Source organism: Uloborus diversus, chromosome 1 (assembly GCF_026930045.1).
Source record: "Uloborus diversus isolate 005 chromosome 1, Udiv.v.3.1, whole genome shotgun sequence".
Classification (NCBI taxonomy): domain Eukaryota; kingdom Metazoa; phylum Arthropoda; class Arachnida; order Araneae; family Uloboridae; genus Uloborus; species Uloborus diversus.
In genome coordinates this window covers 15274710-15301723 of record NC_072731.1, presented here as the reverse complement: position 1 = coordinate 15301723, position 27014 = coordinate 15274710, and the positions used below count along the sequence as shown (strand labels likewise).

General features: G+C 30.9%; 1 protein-coding gene across 8 annotated transcripts in view; it reads right to left on the bottom strand.

Annotated features, from left to right (window-relative positions):
- LOC129228108 (myosin heavy chain, muscle-like) overlaps positions 1 to 27014 on the bottom strand; it is a 107161-nt gene that overhangs the window by 38897 nt on the left and 41250 nt on the right. For 5 of the 8 annotated variants that reach the window (XM_054862784.1, XM_054862753.1, XM_054862799.1 and 2 more), the window contains 9 exons: positions 24213 to 24316; positions 21590 to 21847; positions 20084 to 20233; positions 18732 to 18902; positions 13966 to 14145; positions 12302 to 12449; positions 12134 to 12183; positions 9145 to 9232; positions 2191 to 2308 (listed from right to left, as the gene is read on the bottom strand). In XM_054862784.1, the coding sequence (XP_054718759.1) occupies positions 2191 to 2308; positions 9145 to 9232; positions 12134 to 12183; positions 12302 to 12449; positions 13966 to 14145; positions 18732 to 18902; positions 20084 to 20233; positions 21590 to 21847; positions 24213 to 24316 (1267 nt within the window). Of the gene's footprint in view, positions 1 to 2190; positions 2309 to 9144; positions 9233 to 12133; positions 12184 to 12301; positions 12450 to 13965; positions 14146 to 18731; positions 18903 to 20083; positions 20234 to 21589; positions 21848 to 24212; positions 24317 to 25883; positions 25988 to 27014 lie in introns of all 8 variants that reach the window. The other 3 variants (XM_054862761.1, XM_054862776.1, XM_054862808.1) reach the window with 1 other exon arrangement.

Genomic DNA, 27014 nt, shown 5'->3' with positions numbered 1-27014 from the left:
TAAATAGTTTCCCGTAATGAATATACAACCCCTTTTTCATTCGGCTAAATTATACGACCCCTATTTTCTTTCTTTTCATTGATAACGGTCTACTACTTTACAGAAGCGTGTGGAATATTTGAGAAATTTCTTTTCGGTGTATTTAAGCCGTTAGCGATGGATAAACAGTTAGTTTCGATTGATATTTCGAACTGAGAAGATTTTTGCTCTGTTGATAGCGAGGCATTTCGCTGTGTTGTTTTCGTATTTGGAAGTAAATACGTGTGTAAACGTTGAGTTTACGGTGTTGTGTGATAATTGCTTAATTGCTGATGAATAATTTAGCAGTTGTTGAAGATCTTTCCTGTACATAGTGTAAATAAATTTCCTGTGTTTTTATCAAGAACTGTGTCTTCAATTCAAGAAAGTGGAAGTCGCACCGAATCCGTTACAATATATATATATATATATATATATATATATATATATATATATATCTCCTTGAGCTATATTACAGAAGGAAAACAGTTGCACATCATGTTTTTTTTTTTTTTTTTTTTTTTTTTTTTTTAATAATAATAACAGTAGTTCTCAAAGTCCAATCTATCACGAAACCCCACCTGAAAACTTACCAACTTTGCGGACCCCTTAACCTACAAAATAATTTTTTATTTAATTTTCTAATATATGTTTACGTATTACGTAACTAACTGAAAATTTTTTGATGATTAAAAATTTTGTTTTTCCTTTTACTTTTTTTTCATCAATTATTCCTAATTCTATTTAAAAACTAGCTTTTCAAAATTTGTGAGTAAATTTCAGAAGCGATCCCCACCCCTCCCCTCCCAACTTGCTTTCCGCGGTGTTACTCATAATTCGCTCGCCTCTCCATTTGAGCGAGAAAATGAATGATCGAAATTTTTTTTTCGAAATTTTAAATCCTAATTATGCGGAGAAGATGTTCTATAATATATGGATTCATGAAAAAACAAAATAAAAAATAAAATTTTAGAACTGCCGCAAGGGAGATGAATTTTAGAAATTTGAGGTTTTTTAGCAAAAAGTATTCAGTAAAGCTTCAGTAAATTTGAACATAGAGTATATAGGGATAAAGTTGGGATTTTTACCACTAGTCGTTATAATGGAATGGTCTTTATAATGTGTGGTCGTTATAATAAGCGTTGACTGTTTATGTAATTTAAAGTTTTTTTTACATCAAAACTAAAATTAATTTAATTTTAAGAAGTTTTATTTCAGATGCGAAAAGTAATACACGCACGAAGTTTTGCTTGTGCAAAGTTTTGTACGAACGAAATTTCGACTGCGTGAAGTTCTGTCCAGGCGAAGTTTTGACCGTGCGAAGTTTTGGCTGTGCGAAGTTTTGGCCACGCGAAGTTATGGAGTGGAAGTGGCCTCAAAGATATGGCCGGCGAAGTTTCAACCCATTACCGGATAATCGCAGTATTGCAAAAGTAATAATGTTATTTATTTGAAATTGATTACAAACTTCCAATGAAAGTTTAAATAAAAAATAAAGTAATACATTGATGGATATATATATATATATAATGATATCATGGGTAATGAAATCATGGGTATATATATCATGGGTATTTAATACCTATGATTTCATTAATTTTCATTAATTCTTATTTTTAATGTTCCTAGTTTATTTTTTAATGTTCCAAGTTTGTTATTGCTGTTGTTATTGTTGTTTATCTTCGTTGTTACATACACTTATCTCTGTGCTACCTGTGTATGTGAAACCACATACTGTAATATATTTCCAATACATTTAACTACTTTAGCTGCAACATTGCGCTGTTTAAATGTAGTATATTGTACATCAATTTTGATCATTATATATATATATATATATATATATATATATATATATATATATATATATATATAATTAAAAGACATGACAATAAATACAGAGTTGAAACATGAAATGTTACAATACCATTTTAGGGATTAAAACGTATAAGGAATTATTAAATTATTAATAAGTTTAACTAATAAAACTGGAAAAAGCATAACAGCAATTTTTTCCAGTAAAAATTTAAGGAAGGAAACAATGAGATATGTGTAACTTTTATGTATTTTGATTTAAACTAACATCAAAACAAATAAATAAATAATAAACAAAAAAATAATGTAGCATTTTAAGTCTAATTTTGGAAGAAAAAGGACCACAATCATTTTTACCTATGCTTGAAATCTGGATACACCATACGATTTGGAAAACCTTTGCGACAAATACGAATACCTTCCAGTACGCCATTGCAAGTGAGTTGGTGCATCACCAAGTGGGAATCAATCACACCTAAGAAAATAATTTTGTGTGAGCCACAGACTTCAAAACATAAAATGTAATTTCTAATCTTTGAGAAAAATAGATAATGTATTTTTGCTTTCCTCACTTTTTTCTAATCATTCATAATTGGAAATTATTATTACAATTGACCTAACTTTTACTCTACAAGGTTAAACAAGTGCGTGGCATAAAAATTACAGTTGCAAAAAGATTAGGAAAATGTGTATTTGAAAATTTCAATAAAAATTGAAAATAGTCAGAAAGAAAATGCACCTAGCACAAAAATAATAGATATTTTCATAAATACTCCTTGCCAATATTTAGGCAGAAGTTTGAACTGCATTATGTTTCAAAGTTAATATTAATGCTATTCGCTACAAGTTACGTTGAAAAAAAGAAAGTAAAGACGTATTCAGCTATAAAATTAACAAAACATCTTTCTGGGAGCAGTAAGGTACAGAAATTTAGCGATAAATTCAAGCATGTAAATTCTTACGTTCTTACATAGCAATTTTATTTTCGTAACTTTTTAGATTATATTATATCTTTAGAAAACTAAGAATAATTTATAATAAAAATGAGCACGAATGATTTCGAAAAAAAAAAAAAGGAAACTTATGATGTTAACATTTATGTGAGAGAAATATCTTTAAAAAAAAAATATTTGAAACATATACAACATAAAACATGAAAATATTAAAGAATGAAGCAGTTTTTTTAAACTCATAGCAAAAAACAAATTTAAGCTTGAGTATATCTAATATAATTTATACAGCAAGAAAGACCATGAAGCAAAGGAATAAACAGAGTGCTCCGTTTTAACCTGCGAGACCTTTATTTTCGCAACCATTTGTCCTAGATGTATACTTCCATTTGCACAAGTGATCAAAATCAGATGCAGAGTTAAGATATTGAATGTTTGAAGCGAAAATAAAAATCAGTAAAAAAATACAAAATTTAACTTTTTATACGGGCCCCAGATCCCCTAACTTATGTTTAGGGAAATAATCTCCATTGAAAAATAGTTCCAACACAGAAAATTTGAAAATAGTACGACCAATATTCATCGAGATATGAAACGCAACGTTTTGTAACTTACACCACTTTTCACTCGCCGTCAATAACACTTATTTTAGGGGGGCGATAGTTCCAGTCTCATCTTCTGTATGGTCCCTTAAAACTTTGAACTGGAATATCTCCTTGTGTTTTGGTCACACAATTGCAAATTTTTTGTGTCAGTAATAGTTTTCAATGGAGGTTATTTCTCTAAATATTAGTTAGGGGACCTCTGAGCCCCGTATAAAAAGTTAAATTTTTTATTTTTTGACTCATTTTTATTTTTCTTCAAACTTTCAATATCTTAACTCTGCATCTGATTTTGAATATTTTTGCAATTAGAAGTATACATCTAGGACTAACGGTTTCGAAAATATAGGTCTTGCAGATTAAAACGAAATACCCTGTATAAATAACAAAACGGAAAACTTGGGGATAATAAGTAGTGCAAATGATTTGAGATACACCAACCTGTTTTTTTTTTTTTTTTTTTTTTTTTTACAATAGTGTTAGAACCGATAGATGCCGCTATTCAGCATCATTTAAACAGGAGCGAACATTAAATTAAAAATTAGAAAATCACTAGGCATTGATTGCCGATATCATATTAAAATAAATTAACCAAATAAAACCAAAATAAAATTATAAAAGTATCGACGACCGCGCCAATTTCCAAAATTGTGAAAATATCCCCTTTAATTCATTTATTTTAAGAACAACATACAAAAAGCAAAATCGAAATAAATTATTACTGTTTCTGTTTGGTAAAATTGTAGGTACCCAGATGTGCAATGAAGGAATGAATGTATAAGAGTAGAAATATAAATGTGTGTGTGTGTATGTTTTTTTAGAAACAGGAAACTTAATGTAAGTCTTCCTCAAACTTTCAGTTATGATTATGATCGAATTTCTACCACTCGACGAACACTAGTTGTTATCGATCTTGTTTAATTTATCCTCTTAATGCAAAAATATATAAAAAGAAAAAAAAAAACTGTCAATCAGATTAAATTTCAAAGCTCTTAAAACTCTGACTTCCTTCAAAATTACTTATTTTTTAATTTTTCATTTTTTTCTGTGTTTCATTTTATTATTTAACGTTATATGCATGCTAAAACAGTTATTTATAACCTTTTACTTTATTTGCTTCGAGAAAATATTATCTAGTTCCCATTTTATGCCGCCAAATTCAGATTCATTACTTTAATGCAGTTTGCATTTATAAAATAATGAATATATGTATAAAAAATTTCATTTTTGACGTTTTAAAACATCTTGAGACGTCAAAAGATTTTTTTTTCTAACCAGCAAAATAACAAAATTGCATAGTCATTGGAATAATGCAGTAATTCAACTCTTTGTTACGAGATACATTTACATGTGCGTACATAGTAATATTTTATGAATTCGTAATATGGGTGGATGCGTAGGTTTTTTAGTATCGAAACTCCAATGAGAAAGAATTGAATCTAGAGGCATGACTAATTAGTATTTGAATTTATCAATCCAATCTCAATTAATAAATTGATCTGCTTAACATTACTTGAATGATAATTTCATTTATAATTAAACAAGTAACCTTCATTACTATATTTACAACTTAGTTCGAAACATTACTATTGTTACATCTTTAGTATATCATTACTTTGATTACTGACACCAAGTTTTCTATGCTGAACTTAAAATAATCACTTCTACCTATCGATCAGTTTGAAACAGTTGAATTATTCGGTGCTTTTTCGTTACATTGCATGGATGGGTGTTGTTATAAACTGTAAGACTCGAAAATGATTTACAATCCAGAACAGTGGCAGCTTGTGCCTTGAAAAAGTGAGGGGGCCAGATCATGGGGTACACTCGCCAACCCTCCTTGGTTTAAAAAAATTAATATTTAAACTTTCTTAATTTTTCTTTTGTTAAATTAATAAAATTAAATTCATTTCAGCAACTAAATTAAAAACGTGAAGAAGTAGTACTTTTTAAGGTATATTCAAAACTAATATAAAAATAATCTAAAAAATAATGATTGCTTCTCTAAATTGTCATTATAGTACGCTAATTACTTGAAAACAAAGAGTCAAGAAAGGAGCAAGCGGTCTAATCTTGTGCAAATAAAGGCTTCTTCCTTTACTGTAAGTTGTTTATTTTACATAGCCTAAATCACGTAAGAACGTTCAAGCTATGTAAAATAAACAGTAGGGTAACGGTCTCTGCGAATCCTGCTGTAAATATTGAGGTTCAATGCGTTGGTGTTGAGGGGGAAAACACACACACACACGCACAGATAACCCGCGACAACGTATAATCTGCACCTCATTAATTTTACACTTTTTAACAGATAATTTGTGGATTATATGCAGGCTGTATAATACGGTAAAATCCATTTTTTTTAAATTTCAAACACGTACGCACAAAATAAAGAAAGGAAAATAAATAAAAAGTTACAAATTATTGTCTTCTGAAAAAAGTGAGGGGACCTGGGCCCTCTCTGACCCCTCCCACGAGCCGCCACTTATCCAGAAAGTTCTCTTTTGAACTTTTGAAAGTTGAGACTTTTCTTAAGAAGTTGGTCGAAATTGAACAGCAAAATGAAGCCTCGCCAAGGTTCGATAGATCATATTTTTTTCTTAGAGTTTTTTGTAACGTTTTTGCAGATAGCTCCAAGGTAAAAACTTTCAATTTTAGGTAATAGCCTAAAATTAGAAATACTATCACTGAGTTCTCACATTTCTACACCTGCTTTTCTGAGACAATTATCTGAACACCTTTTTTAAAAAGACCATTTGGATTGATAGCTACTATTTACTGCTTTAAAATTTTTTTCTTACCTGGAGATTTTGTTTCATTGGGAATAATACAACGTACGAAATGGGGTGACGTGCAATGTAATGTAGCCATCAGCTTGTTCAACTGTTCCTGTTAATCAAGAAGCATAGCATAGCACAAGTCAAGTGAATGATACATTCGTTACAGTGCAATTGAGCTTCCAAAATAAATATAGAAATCTGATTGTAGTTAGGATTTTTATCTTTTTTGTGTTCGTCTTCAATGGAAACCAAAACATCAAAAATAAAGGAAAAATGTAAAGGGAGGGGGGGGGGGTGGAATCTCGGAGGAGGGAAAACTCCCTTGCTTTAACTACTGGTAAAAAGTTCCTTTGTGAAACTTTTCAAACAAATAAATAAATAAAAATAAAAATGAATAAATGAATTCTTAAATAAATAAATAAATAATGTTGATTATAAATTTAAAAAAACAACTTACTATTTGGCTTTAAACCTTTAAATTACCTTCCATTTTATTTTATTTTTTTAAAGAAAGAAACATGACAATGGATAAAAAGTTTTAAAAAATATAAGACGGTTGAAATATATGTGTTTTACGAAATTTTTAATTCTACTTTAGGTTTTCTCATTTTTCCCGGGGGGGGGGGGATAAACTTATTATTATTTTTGTTATTATCATTATTGCATTTAATGTTCTTGAACTGCCCTTGCATGATAATGCTTAAGATCTTAAGATAGAGGAGAAAAAATAATGTTCGATGCATATATATGTTATATATACTCGTACAATCTTAAGTAGGAGATAAAAAGAGAAAAAATCATTTCATAGTCACGTTTGATGTAATAAAATAAATTATATAAATTGTAGAAGATCTAAAGGAACTTTGAAAGCTTTGTTTCTCTCTATGCAATAATCACACCCAAATCGAAAAGTTTTATTTATTGGAAGCTCAATTGAATTATTGTATTAATATAGCTCTGTGGCCCAAAATATTAAATAATGTAGCAAACATTACCATTACATTAAGAAAGAGAAAAAAAATAATAACAAGCGTATAAACAAATTAAAGAATAAATTTTTAAATCACAAACACGAATGTACAGAAAAACAAACCAATTTTGCAAGAGCAACATGAGCTTAAAAAGTATTTCTGAATTAGCGTAATACATACATAACACAGCAAGACATGTAAGAAATTTTGAGTACATAAAACATAAATCGAAACACAAAATGCTAGAAAGACTAACTATTACTCGGATTACAATTATATGTTTTAAGCACAAACATGCACACATTTGGACAGTACACAATGCTTAAAAATTCATGCAGCTTAATCATGCTACAATTGTTTAATAATGTTTTTCACATAAGAGTGCAAAAATAAAACTAGTTTCAAGCTCAGGAACGATGTGAACCAGTTTCACTCATTTGAAATAACTATTAGATGATTTTTAAGGTATTATTTTTTATAGTAAAAAAACAATTTCTTTTCTAAATTATCTTCGTAAATATGAATCTTTAGTTTTACAAAAAATGATGCATTATTTCAGCTTTTTCTATATATTATAACTTGAATTTAAGTTCGTTTTTACTAGTTGTGGATAACTATCATTAACTGTTAGAATTATATATTGCAAAAAATATTGATTGTACCTAGATATTTCATCTTATTGACCTCAAGTAACCTTTGTATGACATGCAAATGCAAGTAGGAGAACAAGCCTATGATATGAAAAAGTAAGGAACTAACAAAGGTGCACTACAGAAAAAATATTCTATTCACTATCAAAACTATTACAAACACATATAACCTTTTCATATCTGGCATAGTTTCTAAACTTTATACCACTCACACTTCTTACAAAGTGATAGTTAAAAGTAGTTAACATTATCCGCATTCTTTATAAAGATTTAGTGTAATAGTTTCTTACGTAACGCAAAGGTTTCGTATTCATCCACCTCTTACAAAGTGATAGTTAAAAGTAGTCAACGTTATCCGCATTCTTTATAAAGATGTAGTGTAATAGTTTTTTGCGTGACGCAAAGGTTTCGTATTCATCCACTTCTTACAAAGTGATAGTTAAAAGTAGGTAACAGTAACCGCATTCTCTATAATGATGTAGTGTAATAGTTTCTTACGTAACGCAAAGGAGGTTTCTTTTTCATCAACTTCTTACAAAGTGAGAGTTAAAAGTAGGTAACAGTAACCGCATTCTCTATAATGATGTAGTGTAATAGTTTCTTACGTAACTCAAAGGTTTCTTATTCATCCATCTCTTACAAAGTGAGAGTTAAAAGTAGGTAACAGTAACCGCATTCTCTATAATGATGTAGTGTAATAGTTTTTTGCGTACCGCAAAGGTTTCTTATTTATCCACTTCTTACAAAGTGAGAGTTAAAAGTAGATAACAGTAACCGCATTCTCTATAATGATGTAGTGTAATAGTTTCTTACGTAACGCAAAGGTTTCGTATTCATCCAGAGTTAAAAGTAGGTAACAGTAACCGCATTCTCTGTAATGATGTAGTGTAATAGTTTCTTAAATACCGACAAAGGATTTGTAGGCATCAAAATAATTTCCTGATTTTTTAGTGGAACAGTAAGTTGGAAAGACAAATTTTCTTATATCTATAGAGTGACAGCTTTTTGATTTTCCCCTCATTAATTTTGTACCGGCTATTGAAACACCAGCTCTAGTAAAAACCAGAATCGGCATTGTACCGGTTTATGAAACACTAGCTCCGACCAATACTGCAATGGACATTGTACCAGCTTATGAAGCACCGGTTCTAGTTATTACCGGAACGGATATCGTACCGAACTCCCTAATAAACTGGAAGCAATGTTTTATAAGCAGGTATGTTTTTTTTTATACCGGAGAATTTTTTCCCATTGGGAAAGCAATTGAGCAATTTATTTATTAATTTTCGTAATATGTAATTAAAAAAAGGTTACACCCATCTTTTAGTTAAGAAATATAGGGTGAAAGGAGTTAAATCTACCTGGAGATTTGGTTTCATTTGGAATAATGCAACGGACAAAATGAGGTTGTGTTTGTCTCAAAGTAGCCATCAACTTGTTCAGTTGTTCCTGCGAAGAAAATTCACCAATAATGTTATAGGCTACAACAATTACATAATGAAAAACACTTGAAAATTCTTTTCCTCTTTTTCTGGCAAGTACTTTAATAAACATTGTATCATCTGTTTATTTTTTTTTTAAATGTAAAAAGTTAATTCCTTTTGCGTAAAATATTATTTTAGTATAGTTAGATCAGGTGTTTTTTATGTAAATAATGTTAAATTCAAATCAAAAATCACTTCATTAAATTTTAATTAAAGTTTCTAGAATGTTAATTTGAAAGAAGTTTTGAAAGTACTTATCATGAAAAATAATCTTTTAAATATTTTATGTAAATGCTTTATCTTAATAAAATCCATTTTTTTAATCAAAAGACTTTCTAATTAAAGCACCAAACAGGGACATATATAACAAAAACTCTTTGATCATTTCTTTTACTTATTATTTTCATTTAAATGTCATAGCCGATGTATTGCTTTAACATAACCTAAAAACTAATGCTCTTACATTATTATACTTATATTCACGATTAGAAACATCCCCGTTAAAACTGTTTACATACTATTTTGATTTTAAAATTGAATCCAACTTATATTTTTTTTCCCTGCGGTTGGAGCAGATCTGTTATATTTTATCCCTTTTTAGTCACGTACTAAAAATAAGCAGTGAATCAAAACTAACTTGAACTTGTAACTATAAATCAGAAACTGTCAGTGTTTAAGCAATATGGAGTCACATTTGAACGAAGTTCTCACATTCATACTAATATACAGTCGCTAATTCTACATAAAGCACTCCATAAGTCATTCCAGAAACTAAGACACATGTATTGAACACAAAAGGATAAACTAACTGATAGGTATATATAAACTAAGAAATGCTCATGTAAAGGGAATTTCAAAAAATAAAACAGATGTGAAGTATTTTCAACTCTAAAACATCACAATACTTTCCACAAAAACATTAAAATGTTTCTCCTTCTTTTTTTTCTTTTAAGATAAAACTACACAGTAATTAATCAACTGAAAATTAAAAGTTACATCAAAAGAAAAAAACTTATCAAACAGTTTGAACAATAGTATTAGTCATAGTTCAATCTTTCAAGTGTTACATTACTTAATCGTGCTTGAGATACAAAATTAGAACAAAAATTGTTTTTCGCCAGGAAATTGAAGTTTAGAAAATAAGAAGTTTTTGTTTAACGTATATGAAAATTCGACCTTAATTTCATGTTTAGCAATTGCAGTGCGCTGGAAGTTTTGAAATTCCCTTTATATTTTCGAATTTAGCGTAACGAAGGAAAGCAAAGTGCAACAGAGTAGGAACTAACTAATCTATCTACTGAAACATCACTCTTTTTCTGTATGATACACAGTAAAAATAATAATGATAAGCATATGAGTTAGAGGTGGCCAATTTTTATCATTAGTCACTTTTTAAGACTAACTGTTTTTTAGATGCCTGCAATCTAATGTTTCATGAAAGACAAAGGAGAAGAAAAACATAACTCATTATTTCAATATTTTCTAATCTGCGTTAATTACGTTATAATATATACATAATGTGATCTAAAACAAATCGAACGGTTTAGTGATAGAATAAAATAAACACCCTAAGTTGTTTTAAAGCTAATATTTATTAAAAACAAGATCCATTTAACTCGATAAATCGTTTTGAACCGTCAACCAATTTATCCATAGACTTTTTGAATTCAGTTTTAGGAATGTTCTTTAACACCTGTGTCACGGCTACTTGCATGGTTGGAACATCATCGAAAAAGCTCCTTTCGTTGCAGTTTTCAGTTTCGAGAGGAGAAAATATATTTGTGTTCTTCCTCACCCTCCGTATTCTCTCGATCTATAGCCGTGGGACCAGTTTCTGTTCCCCAAACTGAAAACTTCAATGAAAGGAGCTTTTAACGACGATGATCTAACCATTCCAGCTGTCGAGACGCTGGTGTTAACGAACATACCTAAAGCCGAAAAAAAACATTTGATAAACTGGTTGTCGGTTCAAAACGTTGTATTGCGTTAAATGGATTCTATCTTTACTAATAATAAAGCTGAAAGTCTCTCTGTCTGGATGTCTGTGACGCGCATAAAGCCTAGATCGTTCGGCCGATTTTCATGAAATTTGGCACAAAATTAGTTTGTAGCATGGGGGTGTGCACCTCGAAGCGAATTTTCGAAAATTCGATGTGGTTCTTTTTCTATTCCAATTTTAAGGAAAAAATTATCATAAGACGGACGAGTAAATTACGAAATTATCATAACGTGGAACCGTAACATGGGCACAAGCCAATTGGCGAGATACGAAATTATCATAACGTGGAACCATAACATGGGTACAAGCCAACTGGCGAGAAAATTCACCATACATTATTTGTAAATATACAGGCGAACCAAAAGACCTTTTGATTTTTCTATTACGGGCAAAGCCGTGCGGGTACCACTAGTATTTAATAAATGTTAGTTTTCAAACATATTACCGCGCTTATTTTATTCTATCACTAAAAAGATCTTTTTTTTTTTAAGTTCATCCTGTGTGTGATACTTTGATGATAATTACACATCATTTGCTTTAACTACCAAAGTCTTCAACTAACCAAAAAGCAAATTAAATTTTGAACGTAAAAAAATAAAAACTTTCCCTAGTTAAATTTGCGAGTACAATTTGCCTTACTATGTAAACTAAAAATGTATTAAATATTTCGATTGGATAGAATAAATTGTTAATATTAGTGTACTACAACCTCCATTGCATCAACACATAAAAAGGAGCCACCTCAAACACATACACATTAAGAAAATATAATAATAAAATTATTGGAAACAGTAAGAACATTGTAGAAAAACAAATATATCACTTGTTGAGCGAAACTATGAAACATTACAACTAAACTTATCTTACTCGGTACAAAGCTGAAACTGTTTGGAATCCAGATCCCTTCTTTCGGCCACCTAATATTTCAGAAATATCATTTCAAAAATTAGAAATAAAAGAGATCATTACATACATGCAAAATTGAAAAAACGTCTCAAATCACACTATATACCACGCTGAAAATACTGTAGTTACCTTTTTTGGAGTCATCAACACCCAACCCAGAATGGTCTTCAAAAATATCATTGAGCAGTTTATTTGAAGCATGCTTAAATTGGTCAACTACAGTGTCATTCAATGGATCCTTGTTCTTTTCCAACCAATTATGAAGATTGTAGGGTACCTGTCACAAATGAAGAGAAATTATTTAACAATCAATTTAAGTATCATAATAGGTCAAAAATTTAAACATTGTTTGTTTTCTAAAAATGTCTTTTATATATATATATATATATATATATATATATATATATATATATATATATATATATATATATATATATATATATATATATATATATATATATCCAGAAAGCTCGAGTCAGGTGTTTCAGAAACAGTATGGATTACATATAAACTCTGCAGACGATTAAATTTCATCTTACGTATATGAAAACTAACACGAAGCACAAAGTACTAATGAAATTCAAAAGTTTTGGTAAAAATAGGTTAAATACGTAATCTATAAAAAAAACTCTTATCTTAGTAAACAACTTTGAAAAAAAAAATCTGGAAAAAAAATAGAACAAAAAGAGGGGGGGGGGGGTATAGCATTTCTATATTTTAACTGAAAAATATTAAACCTGCACAATTTAAGCAATTCTTTCATACACTTCTTTAACATACGAATCAAGTCGCAACATTCAGTAATATTATGTTAAAAAAACTATTTTTCCATCTTTTACCCCATAGTTTCATTCGTTATCAAGTAATTAAAAACTGCATTAACTTTCTTGAAAAAAAAAAAAAAAAACGAAATAATTAGTAGTATCGACCACTTAGATCAAGACCTGAAATTCATGTCAAAAAGAATATTGAATGCTTGTGATTATTAAGGTATTAATGAACATATGGAGATAATATAATTATAAAATTTCCCTAGATATTCAGCTGGGTCAAGATGAAGACCTTGACCTATTAATTGAATTCATTAATTTTACTAAAGAGGGACTTTTTAGGCATATACAAAATAACAAAGTACTTCATTTAATAAAGTAATACTTCGATAAACATTATTTTTTTTAACTGATCGGGCACAGCTAAATTATCACATCGCGGAAAATTGATTCAATCGCAAAGAAAAAATTAAGTATATATTAAGCAATTAAGTAAAATAAAATTTACATGTGCGCTTTTTCTTAGCAAAAAAAAGAAAAAAAAAAGAGAATTTTTTGAAAAATAGCTCTTTTTTATCATTATATTTTGATTGTTAGAGTCAATTAATAAATGAAATCCATAATGTTTTTTTTATCCTAATCATTATTATTTTTCAAAAGTAAATTAGTTTTTTAAAAACAATCATCTAAATTTAGAAAACAATAACGTAATAAACAAATGTAATGACTTTAATTTATGCAATGACATACTTTTAAATTTTGTTTACAAATTTATAAAAACATGGTAAGAAGGATCAAGTTTTACAAAACAGTTTCCTCATCTTATTTGATAATTTATGTGTGTAGTGAGATTCAACAGTAGTTAAATTGTCATAAATCAACTTGAAAAGAAAGAAAGCATTTTAACAGTGCAAAATATCAAATTTTATTTTTTGACTAGAAAATGAAATTTTAATTTACAAATAAAATTTCAGATCAAGTTCTTACAAATAAAATTTCAGATCAAGTTCTTCCCATACTTACTGTGCCAGCATAATGGACAATAGCGAAGTGGGCCTCTTGCTGGCCTGGTTTGGGTGGTCGTGGTTTCACAAAATTGGGTGATTTCCCAAGATGGTTTTGCTTCAGTTTCTCTTCAAAAGTCTTATCGGATGCTTTGGGGAACATAGATTCTTCTTCAAGGATGGACAAAACTCCCATGGGCTAAAATTATAAACATTTCATTATTAAGAGTCCCTAAAATTAACCATCCTGAAAAATAATTAATTTGGCTTAAAACTTTTGACGAGGGGCTAATTTTGAAGGAAAATTTTTGTGATTGCATTTTAGAGTGGCCGCCGCTTATTTGGATCACGTTTGTTCTAAGCAGTATTGATTCCAAAAGTCGCTGATTCAATAAAGCAGCTAATTTAAAAAAAAGGGTGGATTTTGTTCTGTTTTTGATGATTTGATTCATTAAAGCGGCTGATTCAATTAACCGGCGTCCACTGTATACGAATTAGATTTTCATATGAAGTTATGATTATAAGTTTATTTCAATAAAGAATTAATTCTAATCGTTGAAGCTACATCAAATGGGGTGGTTTCCTTCAGTCAAAAGTACTACTTTTAGTCATTGGAATGGATAGAATGGAGCAAAAAAAAAAAAAAAAAAAAAAAAAAAGTACATGGACCCAGAAAATACTTTCATTTTCCCAACAGTTATTTTTTAATTAATTTTTTTAAATGTCCGATTTTGAAAACAAGGCGTGGTCTTTATGACGTCACAAATGATGCAATTTGGGGCATCTTTCTACTATGTTTCCACGTTATGATAATCAAGCAGAGAATTAAAATTGCGCACCACGTTTGCTATCAACCATATCGTTGCCAGTATACGTGAGTAAAGATGCGAATTAAATATTTTGTTCTGTGAATGGCAACATTGCATGGCATTTCATCATTTGTGATGTCACATGACAGAAGTGTAAACAATGAAAGCTCACCGATTTAAGTATTTTTTTAAAAATATTAAACTTAAATAAATTATTTAAAAAATGGTCAGGTCCTATGTTTTTAAGCATGCTCTTTCAGAAAAAAATACTTTTAAAATTTTGGAAACCACCCCATTACAAAATCAAAATCATATAATTGAGTGAGATATGAGGCACCTACAAGAAAAAGGAGTGTAAGCAGTGGGCGCCGTTCCCAAAAATATTCGGATTAAAACTGTAAAAATATTGCAAATTAAATGTAAATTGGTTTTAAACCACCTCTAAAGAATAAACAAATGACTGGTTTTTGAATTAAAACAGCATAAATAATCGGTCAAATCGTCAGACAAAATTTTCCGGATAAGGAATTTTTTGGAAGGTCAAAGGCACCCCCCTTAAACTATCACCAGGGCAACCTAGCTGTTATCTTTTACTTTATAAAACTCTTTCTCACTAATAGCGTATGCATAAGGGAGTAGAATTAAAATCTATGACACTGCGCTTTCTTGTGTGTTGCTCAGATAGAATATAACTTTTATTTTTGTTTAAATCCTTTGTTTAGGTACTTAAGGGGTCTAAGGACCTTTAACCTTCAAAATTTTCAATTTTCTGGAAAAAATATATGTTATGCATAATTTAATTCTAAACAATTTGATATCTTATTTATTACCATACGCCAAAAACTTTTCAAGTTATCGTAAAAATGCGTAAACTTCTCCCATATAGATTTATGTTAACATGCTGCTGTTTAAGCTCCTTTTTCTCAAGTTCCGATTTCTTCGGTTTTCTCGTTTTGCGCGCATGATATTTCCGAAAGTTTCTTATATATTTTCGTAAAACTTTTCATGCATGTTGTCTGATATATTTTTATGATATAAACGTAAATTTTAGCTAAAAAAAGATAATATTTAAAAAAAAATATTTTTGCCCAAAATTTTGGAAATTTTTGACATTTACTTATAAAATTTCAAAAAAATAAATAATTTAAAAAATAATAAATAAATTTAGGTTCAGGACATAAATATAAACCAGATAAACGTGGAGAGGTTACGCATTTTAACGATAACTTGAAAAGTTTTTTGTGTATGGTAATAAATAAGGTATCAAATTGTTCAAAATTAAAATATGCATAACATATATTTTTTCCGGAAAGTCGAAAATTTTGAAGGCTAAAGGTCCTTAGACCCCTTAAAGATAACTCCCAGTAGACGCCAGATCGACCCCCTCGTCAGGTACAAGACGTGCAAATAAATCGTGATTTCGGGATTCAAACTGTGCTACTTTAAGGGTGGAAGACATAACTCACCGCGACGATAATCAAGTGAAAAATAACAAGGTAACTTATTTATTTTACTTTAAAACTTACTTTATATATAGAATTTTAATAGTCTGCTATCCCTCACTACAGTACTTTTTTAGCCACTGAAAAAAAACTGGCATTTAATCAAGTTATGAAGTTCTTTTATGTAGTGTACATCATGCGATGTTCAGGAAACAATAAGCTTCGTTTTGTTCAAGTGAATAATTTTTTTTTTTCAGTGTCATCTGAGAATGTTGATTGCTGTCTTAATCTTTGTTTATGTAAACTGGAGCCAGAACTTTTTTTTGCCGATACATTTTTAGTCAAATGATTTCCTAATAAATTTTGTGCTATTATAAATATTGTATATCTCATGTTAAAAGTTAATCATTATACAGGATGTTTCAAAATGAATGGCGGGGTTTTAACATGTTATAGTATTTATTACACCAAACTTACAGCCACAAGTGATAGATCAAATGAAAGAGAAACTCAAACAGTTTTACATAATAGCCTACAAGTGTTCAATGTGAGCACCATTCGTCACTCGGCACACGTCAAGACGATATGAGAGTTCTTCCCAAACTTTGATGAGTGTCTCATTAGTAATTGCTGCAACAGCTGTTTCAATCCTGTTCCTTAATTCGGGAAGGTCGGCTGGCAGTGGAGGCACATATACACGGTCCTTAATAAACCCCCAAAGATAGAAATCACACGGCGTTAGGTCGGGTGACCGTGGAGGCCATGGGAAACAATCCCTGTCATTACGCCCCTTACGGCCAATCCAGCGGTCGGATACAGTTAGGTTAAGCCAATCCCGTACCTCATTATGCCAGTGAGGCGGCGCACCATCATGCTGAAAGATAAAACACAAAACGCTTTCTGTTCTTTAGTCGCCATCTTTGCTACAAGCACTTTCTAGCGGATGGCAGCAGAAAAATTCTACGCGCATGCTCACTGATGCCAACAAACAAAACTTTGAATTTCTCTTTCATTTGATATATCACTTGTGGCTGTTAGTTTGGTGTAATAAATATAACATGTTAAAACCCCGCTATTCATTTTGAAACACCCTGTATTCTCGATAGGATGAGCCCAAAACTTAATGAAATCAATCTCACAATGATTTTAGGGGACTCATTACTGAACTATTATAAATTGCAATAACAAAAATATATTCTAGATTCGACTGATTTGATTTTCAAACATATGTTCAAACTAGTAAAGAAAACTTGATAAGAAAGTAAAAAATCTACTAAAGGAAAGTTCAGTTCATCTAATAAAATTCTTGATAAATCTACTGAGGATAGCCTAATAAAATAAGGAGGACATAGTAAACTTAATAAAGAGGACTCAATATAGGATAAGGAACTAAAAGAAAATTTCTAATGGCAAAATAAAAATTTAATTTTTAAAAAATCCAAAAATATAGGTTTAACTAAACTAGTCAAGGAAGACAATAAGATAGTGAAAGTGTTTAATAATGAACATTTATGGAAAGCACCAGAAGAAACATTTCATTTAAAAAACATCAAAGGAAAAAAGATGAAGATACAAAAAAAGAAAAACAATCACGCATGAAGCAAAATGGCACCTCAGAGTTAGAGGAGAGAAATGTAAAACTGTGGCAATGTTAAACATGCATCATGCAAGGTGTGACCATTTGCAGCAAATGTTATTCCTTATCATTACCTTCTCAATCAAATCAATACAAGCTTGTAAATCAAGACCAAAATCAATGAAAGTCCAATCAATGCCTTCTTTCTTGTATTCCTCTTGTTCAAGCACAAACATATGATGGTTGAAGAATTGTTGTAGTTTTTCATTTGTAAAGTTGATGCATAGTTGTTCAAAGCCATTATACTGCAAGTGTATGTTGCATTACATAAGCAAGCATAAAAAAAGAAGAAGAAAGCCAAGCTATTGGAAGTATAAGGGTGGTAAAAGTGTCATTTTCGATTGCGTAAGTGAGAATGCATGATAATTCGTTAAAATAGTAACTGCCATGAACTACATTCCATTTTCTGCAAAACAACATAATGTATATTTTTTTTGGATATTTGGAATGTGTATATTTTGGAAAATGGTATTAAATGCCATTTTTAAACATATCACGGTCTGACTATGGCAGTAATGTTTAAAAATAAAAAATTTGTTTATGAATATTTTGATAACTTTTCTATAAATATTAAAATTTTTAATTTGTTGAATCTAACTAAATGTATTTAAATAGTAACAAAAACACAGATTTCAGTGACATACCTATATATTTATTGAAAGAATTTGAATTTCTTTAAACTTTGTATGTTTGTTAATTATTCATGCAATTTCACTTATACAACAAAAATGCCAATTTTCAGTGAGGAATTCGAAATTGAGTGTTCCAAATCATTCGTTTTGCACGGGGTTAATAATAATGCCTTGCAAGCACACGTAGTATATGCAGATAAAAAGCTCCTTCTGTTTTTAGCAGAGAGTATGCACCAAGTTGTTTTTTTTTTTCCAGACAGTCCTACCTTTTCAATTAGATCAATACACGCTTGAAGATCCAAACCAAAATCAATGAAAGTCCATTCAATACCCTCACGCTTATACTCCTCTTGTTCCAATACAAACATGTGATGATTGAAGAACTGTTGTAACTTTTCGTTTGTAAAGTTGATGCACAGCTGCTCAAAGCTGTTGAACTAATTTGGAAAATATGAAATATCAATCAAATACATTTTTCAATGACTTAAAATATTTCCTTGGTAATATTGATACAAAAAAGTGCAGAAAATCCAACATATTACTTTATTATTTTATCTTACTTATTCGAAAAATTAAAAAAAAAACGGTTATCATTAAAATTTCACATTTCTCATTCAGCAGAAACAGCCTGAACTCATGGATATTTTAGTCTAGTATCAAGTTTGTAGCGAACTTCAATACCCTCATAGCACATATACTTATAGAAGATTATAATCTTCAAATAGATTTAAAAAGTATAAATACTATTGACCATCTATAAAAAGTTTCGAGAAATTTAATTTCGACTACATGATCATCTGAATTTTACTCAGTGCAAGTATTGAATGTGTACTTTGTGTACTACATAGTACAGAACCATAGGTATAACATGAAAAAATACTGCTGTTTGCAGTTTCTTGTAAGTGCATTGTTAACAACAATGAAACACTAAATTACTTACATAAATATTTTACTGCAACCTAGAATTTAAGATACTGTTTCTTTTCTTCTTATAGTTGATAGTGTTTACAATTTAATGTCTTTTTTACAATTCAAAAATTTAACATAATGACATTCAACTTCATAATTTCGTAATTTTTGTAGTGGTTTTAATTAAATGAAATTATCGGTTAATTTTTTTTTTCAGGGAGAGGGAGAAAACTCTAATATATATTTTGAAAGTAAATTATAGTCTAATAGTTAATGTTAAATTCTAAATATACCAGTAAAGAAAATGTTTATCCAAATGAATCAAGAATTGCATTTCAACAAATAGTTCATATGATTGAACGCAAAACTTTTTGTTTAGGATAGCCGGGTAGAAAATGAGATTCAATAATAATTAAATAAAATTTCTATTAATGAAGATGTATCTCACTGACAAACGTGATTTTTACGAATACTTGCCCATGAATAATACCAAATAACTTCCTAAACAGTATGACTATATTTGTCCGACACGTCTTTCTTTTTTTTTGATGATGTATGTAAACAATAATAGATACATACACATTCTAGGTTAAATTTTTCATCGTACTGTTTTCAGTATGTATTTCTAATGATATTTTACTTGTTTAAGCAAACCAACATTTTATACATTAATTAAGTCTATTTTTATAACTATTATTCTGTCACTCACGTCAAAGATTTCAAATCCAGCGATATCCAATACACCAATGAAATATTGCCTCTTCTGCTTTGTGTCCAATGTTTCATTGACTCTTTTGACCAGCCACTTGAAAAGCCTATCGTACATTGCTTTTGATAAGGCACCAACTGAATAGACTACCTGTTGAAAGATAAAACACAAGTTGTGTCAAATGCTACTAAAAATAGGTAATGTTTCAAAATTTTGAACCATAGAATTTGATTTGTTTATGGTAATGAAGTATAAAAAGTAAATCAAAGTGTGAGGAACTTTTCAAGGAAATGGTACTATGAAAATAAAATGTTTTTAACAACCAGATATATAAGTTGAGCAATTGACTCATAGTATATTCATATATGATTATGCTGTCTAACCAAAAGGGCTATAACAAGAACACTCGGAATAACAGGATAATGATGCAATACCATCATACCCGTGGCTTATTAAAAAGAACTGGGGGGAAAAAAAACACTGCACTAAAGCATTGAATTTGGGTAGAAATCATCAACCCTTTTGCACTTTGATGAGTAAAGACAAATGCACAGTGATGGTATGATGTGAAATTCCCTAAAGCTGATATCTTTAAATGAAACAAATATAACAAATATTTAAGTTGCTACAAAATTTTTAAAGAAATTTAGAATCTGCTTTTCTTTCAGAAAAAAAAAACACTTATCTTCTTAAGTTTTTTCTTAATTAGGAGAAGGGAACATTACCACTTTTCTAAGTTATTTTAGAAGATTGGTAATGAGTTAAATATTTGTTTTATCTAAATATATGTAAGCTTTGGGGCACTTTATAGAACTTTTTTTCTTTTTTCGGGAGGGGGGGATGAGAGAGAGGAGTGTTTCTTTCAAGGCCATTTCACCCGAAAACGGACATTCAAAGGCGCCCATATAGGGAGCAAGGGGGGGGGGGGGCTCAAGCCGCCCATTTGAAATTAGAACTTCCTTGCTTTTAGTACTTTTTTCTTTGCAAAAATGTAAAAACATTTCTTCAGCAGCCATTAATGAATAAGTTATTAAAAATGTCAAATTTTAATGACTCTAATCTGACCTGAAATCAGTTTGCATGGGGAAAATATCCAGCTAAACCACAGGGAAAATATTTGAGCCCCCCCCCCCCCCCTCGCAACTTTGCATATGGGCGCTCATGCGGACATTTGCAGAGGATGTGACAGCTCTTATACTTCATTAAAAATAATAATATAAAAGAGCAATGAACGACATTTCGTTATTTATGAAATCAAAAAAATATGTGATTTCTTAAGCAAAACATGTTATTCACTACTTTTTTAAACTATTACTGTTAAAAGAAATATATCAGCTGTTACGTGCGGGACAAAATGGCTGCTTTTCGTGGAATGGCCCTTTAAGCCACTTTACCTTATTGGATAGTAAATGAAATTTTTATTAACGATAACTTGGTTTCAGCAAGTTTTTTGCAAAGATTCAAACACATTAAAATTTTGAGTTTATATTTTTACTAAACACTTACTTGTTCCTTATTTCTGCCTTGTGTGACAAGTTCATTACCAACTCGAATCTTTGGCTTCAGTAAATTTTTATACAAATCTGCAGCATTTAGACCCAACAAGTGTGCAACTTTCTCACCAGCTTCTGTACCATCAGCCTCAGCCTGTTCTTCTCTAGGACGCTGTTTAAACTTCAGCTCGCCAAGATGCATGACTGAAGCAGTGATTTTATAAATGTTTAGTTTTTCATCTTCAGTGAAACCTAAGACATCAAAACCATTCTAAAAGAAAAATGAACTTTTAATATTCTCTGAAACAATAACAGTCACTGACACATAAAAGTCACTATCACTGGCAATTATTTTTCTAAACATATAATGCTATTTTAGATTCTGATGGAAAATTTGTCTCTGAACATATCGGACTACTGTCCAACCATGGATTGCGTGGAATTTTCAAACGTCCGGATAAGACGAATCTATGTGAATAAGGGGGAAAAGTAAAAATTTGATGCGCGTATTCCGCTCATTTGAATGAGACTCTGCTTCTGCAAGAGCTGTCATCGGTAAAAAATAATAGATTCGTCCATTTCCGGCTGTAAAACGGATGTTTGACTTTCCATACTATCCGTGGTCAGACAGTAATCATCACTTCATTACGACTTTCAGATCTATTTTAATTTTCGCAATTTTAATCTGACTCATGACAAAATAGAATTAATGACTGCTATGAAAGTTTCAGTGAAGCACCAGGAAATGAGAATTTTAAAAATGATGGTTTTAATTATTGTTATTATTATTTATTTATTTATTTATTTATTATTATTTTTTTGAAAACCACAGAATTGTTGACACATAACGTTTACTTTCAAAGAAACCAATCTCATTGATGGAAGAGGAAGATGAACATAGGAGTATGACATTAACGGAAAAATGTGAAAAGTAATATTTTTTAGGGCTTTTAATTGAAGAAAAAATTGCTGATAGCATAAGTAATACTGTTGTTTTTGACATGCTAGAAGAGCGTTTAGGTGTTTCGATCGAACTCTTGAAAATGTTCGGGTTCAACCCTTGTTGCTACTATTACATGTGTGAAAACCGTGTGAAACCATGTGTGAAATGGTATAGGGCAGTATCCGTTGAAACGAGTTTTTGAGATATGTGAAAAATGTGTTTGGTTCTCCATACTAACAATTGTGAAATGTTGGAATTTGACGTTTTGTTTGCTCTCTATTTTCAGCGGAAACTAAAAAGTTAGCTTGTACAATAAAGCACTACAGATAACAAAAATACAAAAACAAAATTAATAAAATAAATAAATAAATAAAAACTGTATAAAATTGTAGATATTTCCATTTAACTTTCCACGACAGAGTGCTATATCTGTTCATTTACTGCGCAAATACAGATTCGCAACTTCAGAGCTTGAAAACGCTACCTTGCGGTGATTAACAATACTACCGAAAAAGGTAAAACATTCCATTCCACGTGTTTTCTTTGGGGTAAATTACAGGCTTCAGACAGTTTGTGGTGTAATGTAATTTCAGAAGAGTAGAAAAGAAAGCTTCCTACAAACACGGTGAAAAATTACCGTCATTCACAAAGCGTCAAAGCAAGTTATAAGTTACGAAATTTGTTTATTTTACCTTTTTCATCCGCCACTCCGACAGTGACTGCGGCGCCCCCTTTAGTTTATTTTAGTTGCGAATAGAATTGTTCAACTTCCTTCTTTGCTAAAAAGCTGACTCCAAAAAAAAAAAAAAAAAGAAAAAAAGAAAAAAAATTGTTTCGATTTGAGTTTAAGATTCTCAAACAATATCCAAAACAACCTGAACAGAGTAAATTGTAGGCATTCCTTTTTCATTGTTTCGCATTGGTTTTCCACCGATGGCAATCATTGTCTAACTTGTTCAAACGGTTGTGCGGACTTCGGATTGCTCCATTTACTTTTCCCTAAATGGCAAAAATAAAAAATAAAAGCGGAGCAACATCATAGTTTCCTTAGATCTGTGTAAAAACGCCAATTTCAGCTACCGTAAAAGTAGGGAGTGGAAAGCGCTCTGCGTTTTTAACTTCCAAACAAGGAATCGATTATGATGTCTCAAATTGTGAACGGGAGTTATGAACTAGTATTTAATACAATTTATATTGTGTATTAAGCGATGTAACAATGAAATCTTTTTTGCCAATAGACAACTATGCACGCTCATGTCCAAGACGTGAAAGATTTCGTGAAGACCAACGAAATGAATTCATAATTGTAAACACGTGTATTCCAAAGTTTTAAAAATCTTATTTTTAAACTGGTAAAGAAAAAAAAAAGACATTTAGAACTTCATTACATTTTGAAATTTCCATTTTCACTGTTTATAAATAGATTTCTTGTTGCTTGCATGTAAATACTTGCGTGCAATGGTTGCAAGCTCTAGCATCTGAAACTCTTTTTGTAAAATTTATAGATACACAGATCTCTGTGATAGTTAAGACAAATTTGCTTTGATTGGATGATATCATAAAACTACGCAATGGATATGTTTCAATGCACAAAGGTTTTGTATAAAGAATCTAAATGAAAGCAATTTGCTTTGAATTTGGAAGAAAATAAAGCAGAAGTCCACCGAGAATATTGACACTTGAAAATACTCACGTCAGTGATCAGCATGTCCTCACCGTCATCTACTCCTGGAATATCTGTCTTACCCTGAGACACGAAATGGTAGTCTCGAATTTTGTTTGAAAGTAGAACTTTCTCTGGAAAGGAGCAATGTTAAACAAATAACAGGGTTAGGGATGGGATGGATATCCAGGAAAAACACTACTAAAACACTCAATATAAATTGTTACTGAAAGTTAGCCACAAGGAGTTAGAACAAAGAACAAGGTGTAATACGAATGTGCCATAGCTGTACTTTTCGCTTTGTCCTCATTTTGCCTGCATTACTATCTATCGAAGGGAGGGAGCAAGGCTGAAATTAATTTCTTGTTTTGTAGTTTATAAGTTAAATAATGGATAAGAAAAGCTCAAACTCAGAAAAGAACATTTTAACGGACGAGTTTCCAGTGCATTTAATTTCCAAACAATTGAAAGTTGTACGTTGCAAATATACTGTTTTTAGACCCAAAAATACAATGAAACTTCCATATGCGTACTTTTGAGCTACAAAAAAGTATTTTCGCACTGCAAAGTAATAGAACACACAGGAATTTTTCAATGTATACGCAACAGGAACGAAAGAATTTTTTTAATGGATGCATTGTGGTGTCCTGAAGAATTCTGACTAGCTACATCAGCGGCATGTTATTTAATATCGTCATCAGACTGAACAGTTTATAGCGATTGTGAATTCGTTCATTGACGCGGCAAATTTTTAAAAATGTGACAAATGATTTCATTTTTAAAACATTAACTTTTCAATACATTAAACTCTCGGATAAATGAGAATTTATGAATTTATTTTGTGGTTTATAACCTGAAGTCAGTAAATCCTAAAATGTAACACAAGCTCTTCGTCAAAGTTCATACGGATTTCTGGGCGTCAACTGGGTAAATATATGTTTAATATACATTGCATACGCATGTATCTAGGACTAATTTTGATATACATTCTGGTCGCATCATCCAACTGAACAACGTAATGACATAAGAATAACCTATGACTTCGTATACAAATAAAGGGTTACGTTTCATGAACTTAATTTTCAAAGAGCCTTGGTGTGTCTCTTTATTTCAGGTAGAAATAATTGTTTCAAAACAGCCTGAGCGAAGCGTTGTCAACTTTGCATGTGATGGTGTATAAGCTGCATATGAGAGAATTTATGCAGAAGTTCATAGTAATGCCAAAAGTCGCGCAGTATAGACACAGAAAGAAGGTAAGCAGTTAGTAGATGTCATGCACGGTGGTGGTTATTTATTCTTCCGTTACAGATAGATTTAGGTCAAGGAAATGCTCCCGTTTACCACCGAGAGCTCCTCCTAGACTGTTTGTTTAAACATATAGTTTAGTAAACATCGATATCTATTGGGATAATAACAAGACACAGAGCATTCTGTTCTTCAACAACAAAGACATCGTGCTGAGGTACACAAGAAGGGGGGGGGGGAATCTTGTTCTCATAATGCCTCAATGTTATGTACATTTCTACAGAACACAATAGGAACATTAAACTAAGGTTGGGATAAGGATGAGGGATCATGACTATTGTTAAACTACGTTGGAATTGTACATTAATGTAGCCCTGGGTAAGCCTTTTTAGGAACAGACGAAGGGATTTTACGAATGTCAATATAATTCTTTCAGGTTATGGGTCCTATACTCACGTCAGCAAATTGCATTTCCTCAGCGTCATCAACCCCGGGGATGTCAATTTTACCCTGAGACACGAAGTGATAATCGTGAATGTCGTCGCTAAGCAGTAGATTTTCTGCAGCAGCAAATGAAGAAGAAGAAGAAGAAAGCGTTTAGTTCTTTGCAACTTTGAAAACAGCAAATCTTTCAAAATACACTGGCTTCCAAAAATTAAGTACTCAATGCAAGTTTTCAGTTTTTCAACGCACATTTCAATCTTATTGACTGAAAATATATTTGGATGGTACGAACAAATTAATTGTAGACGCCACTGTTTTGAAATGTTTGAAATTGCGTTTTAAAATGCTAATCTGCTTGTTTAATTTTTATGTTATATAAAGCTGATGAAATAGTTTATGATAGCATTCGTGGTTCCATGATCCAAAGCAGACGACTAGAAGAATATAGAACGCAGGTGTGCTGTCGCGCGATTTGAAGTAGACAGCAGAGCAAAGTTCTTTCTCATACTGACTGCTCAGTTTCTAAATTATGGAAGCATCTTGAAATAAAGAAAAAAATAGTGAAAAATAATCGAAGGATTAATTTCTCATTGTTAATTGAATTGAAGTCTCCTTAAAAGAACTGGTATCACGAGTTTATTCTCCTATAAGTATTTAAGTTTATTTTAAATATCGTACCTAGCTGTTTTCAATGGGGATTCAATTTCTGATTTATTTAGGGGTAGGAGGTCATTGTTTCAATATGACCACACAAATTGGTAAAAGGGTTTATAAACTTGATCCACTAGCCCAATCGGGGGGGGGGGGTAATCGGGGCTGAGGTTTTCTTTCAATAAACCTCCGAAAGCACAATTTTAGGCTAATTTTAACGACGAGGGGTGATAAACCTCTATGGATACACCCTCTGAATCCAAGTTTGGTCACCCTATCAAACATAAAAAACTGCGAGTAAGACTGCGAAGTAGTGAACGGGCATCCTTGAAAATATTTAAAGATTCTCTAACGGAATTATTTGTCCTTATGTTCTACCTGGGTACTAAAGTTAATCTTAAGTTTCTAGATTCTAGTAAGTACTGAAAATTCATTGTCGGTAGAAATGACGTATTCTTTTTATCTGAAAAATTTTTGAGACGTTCATCGAGT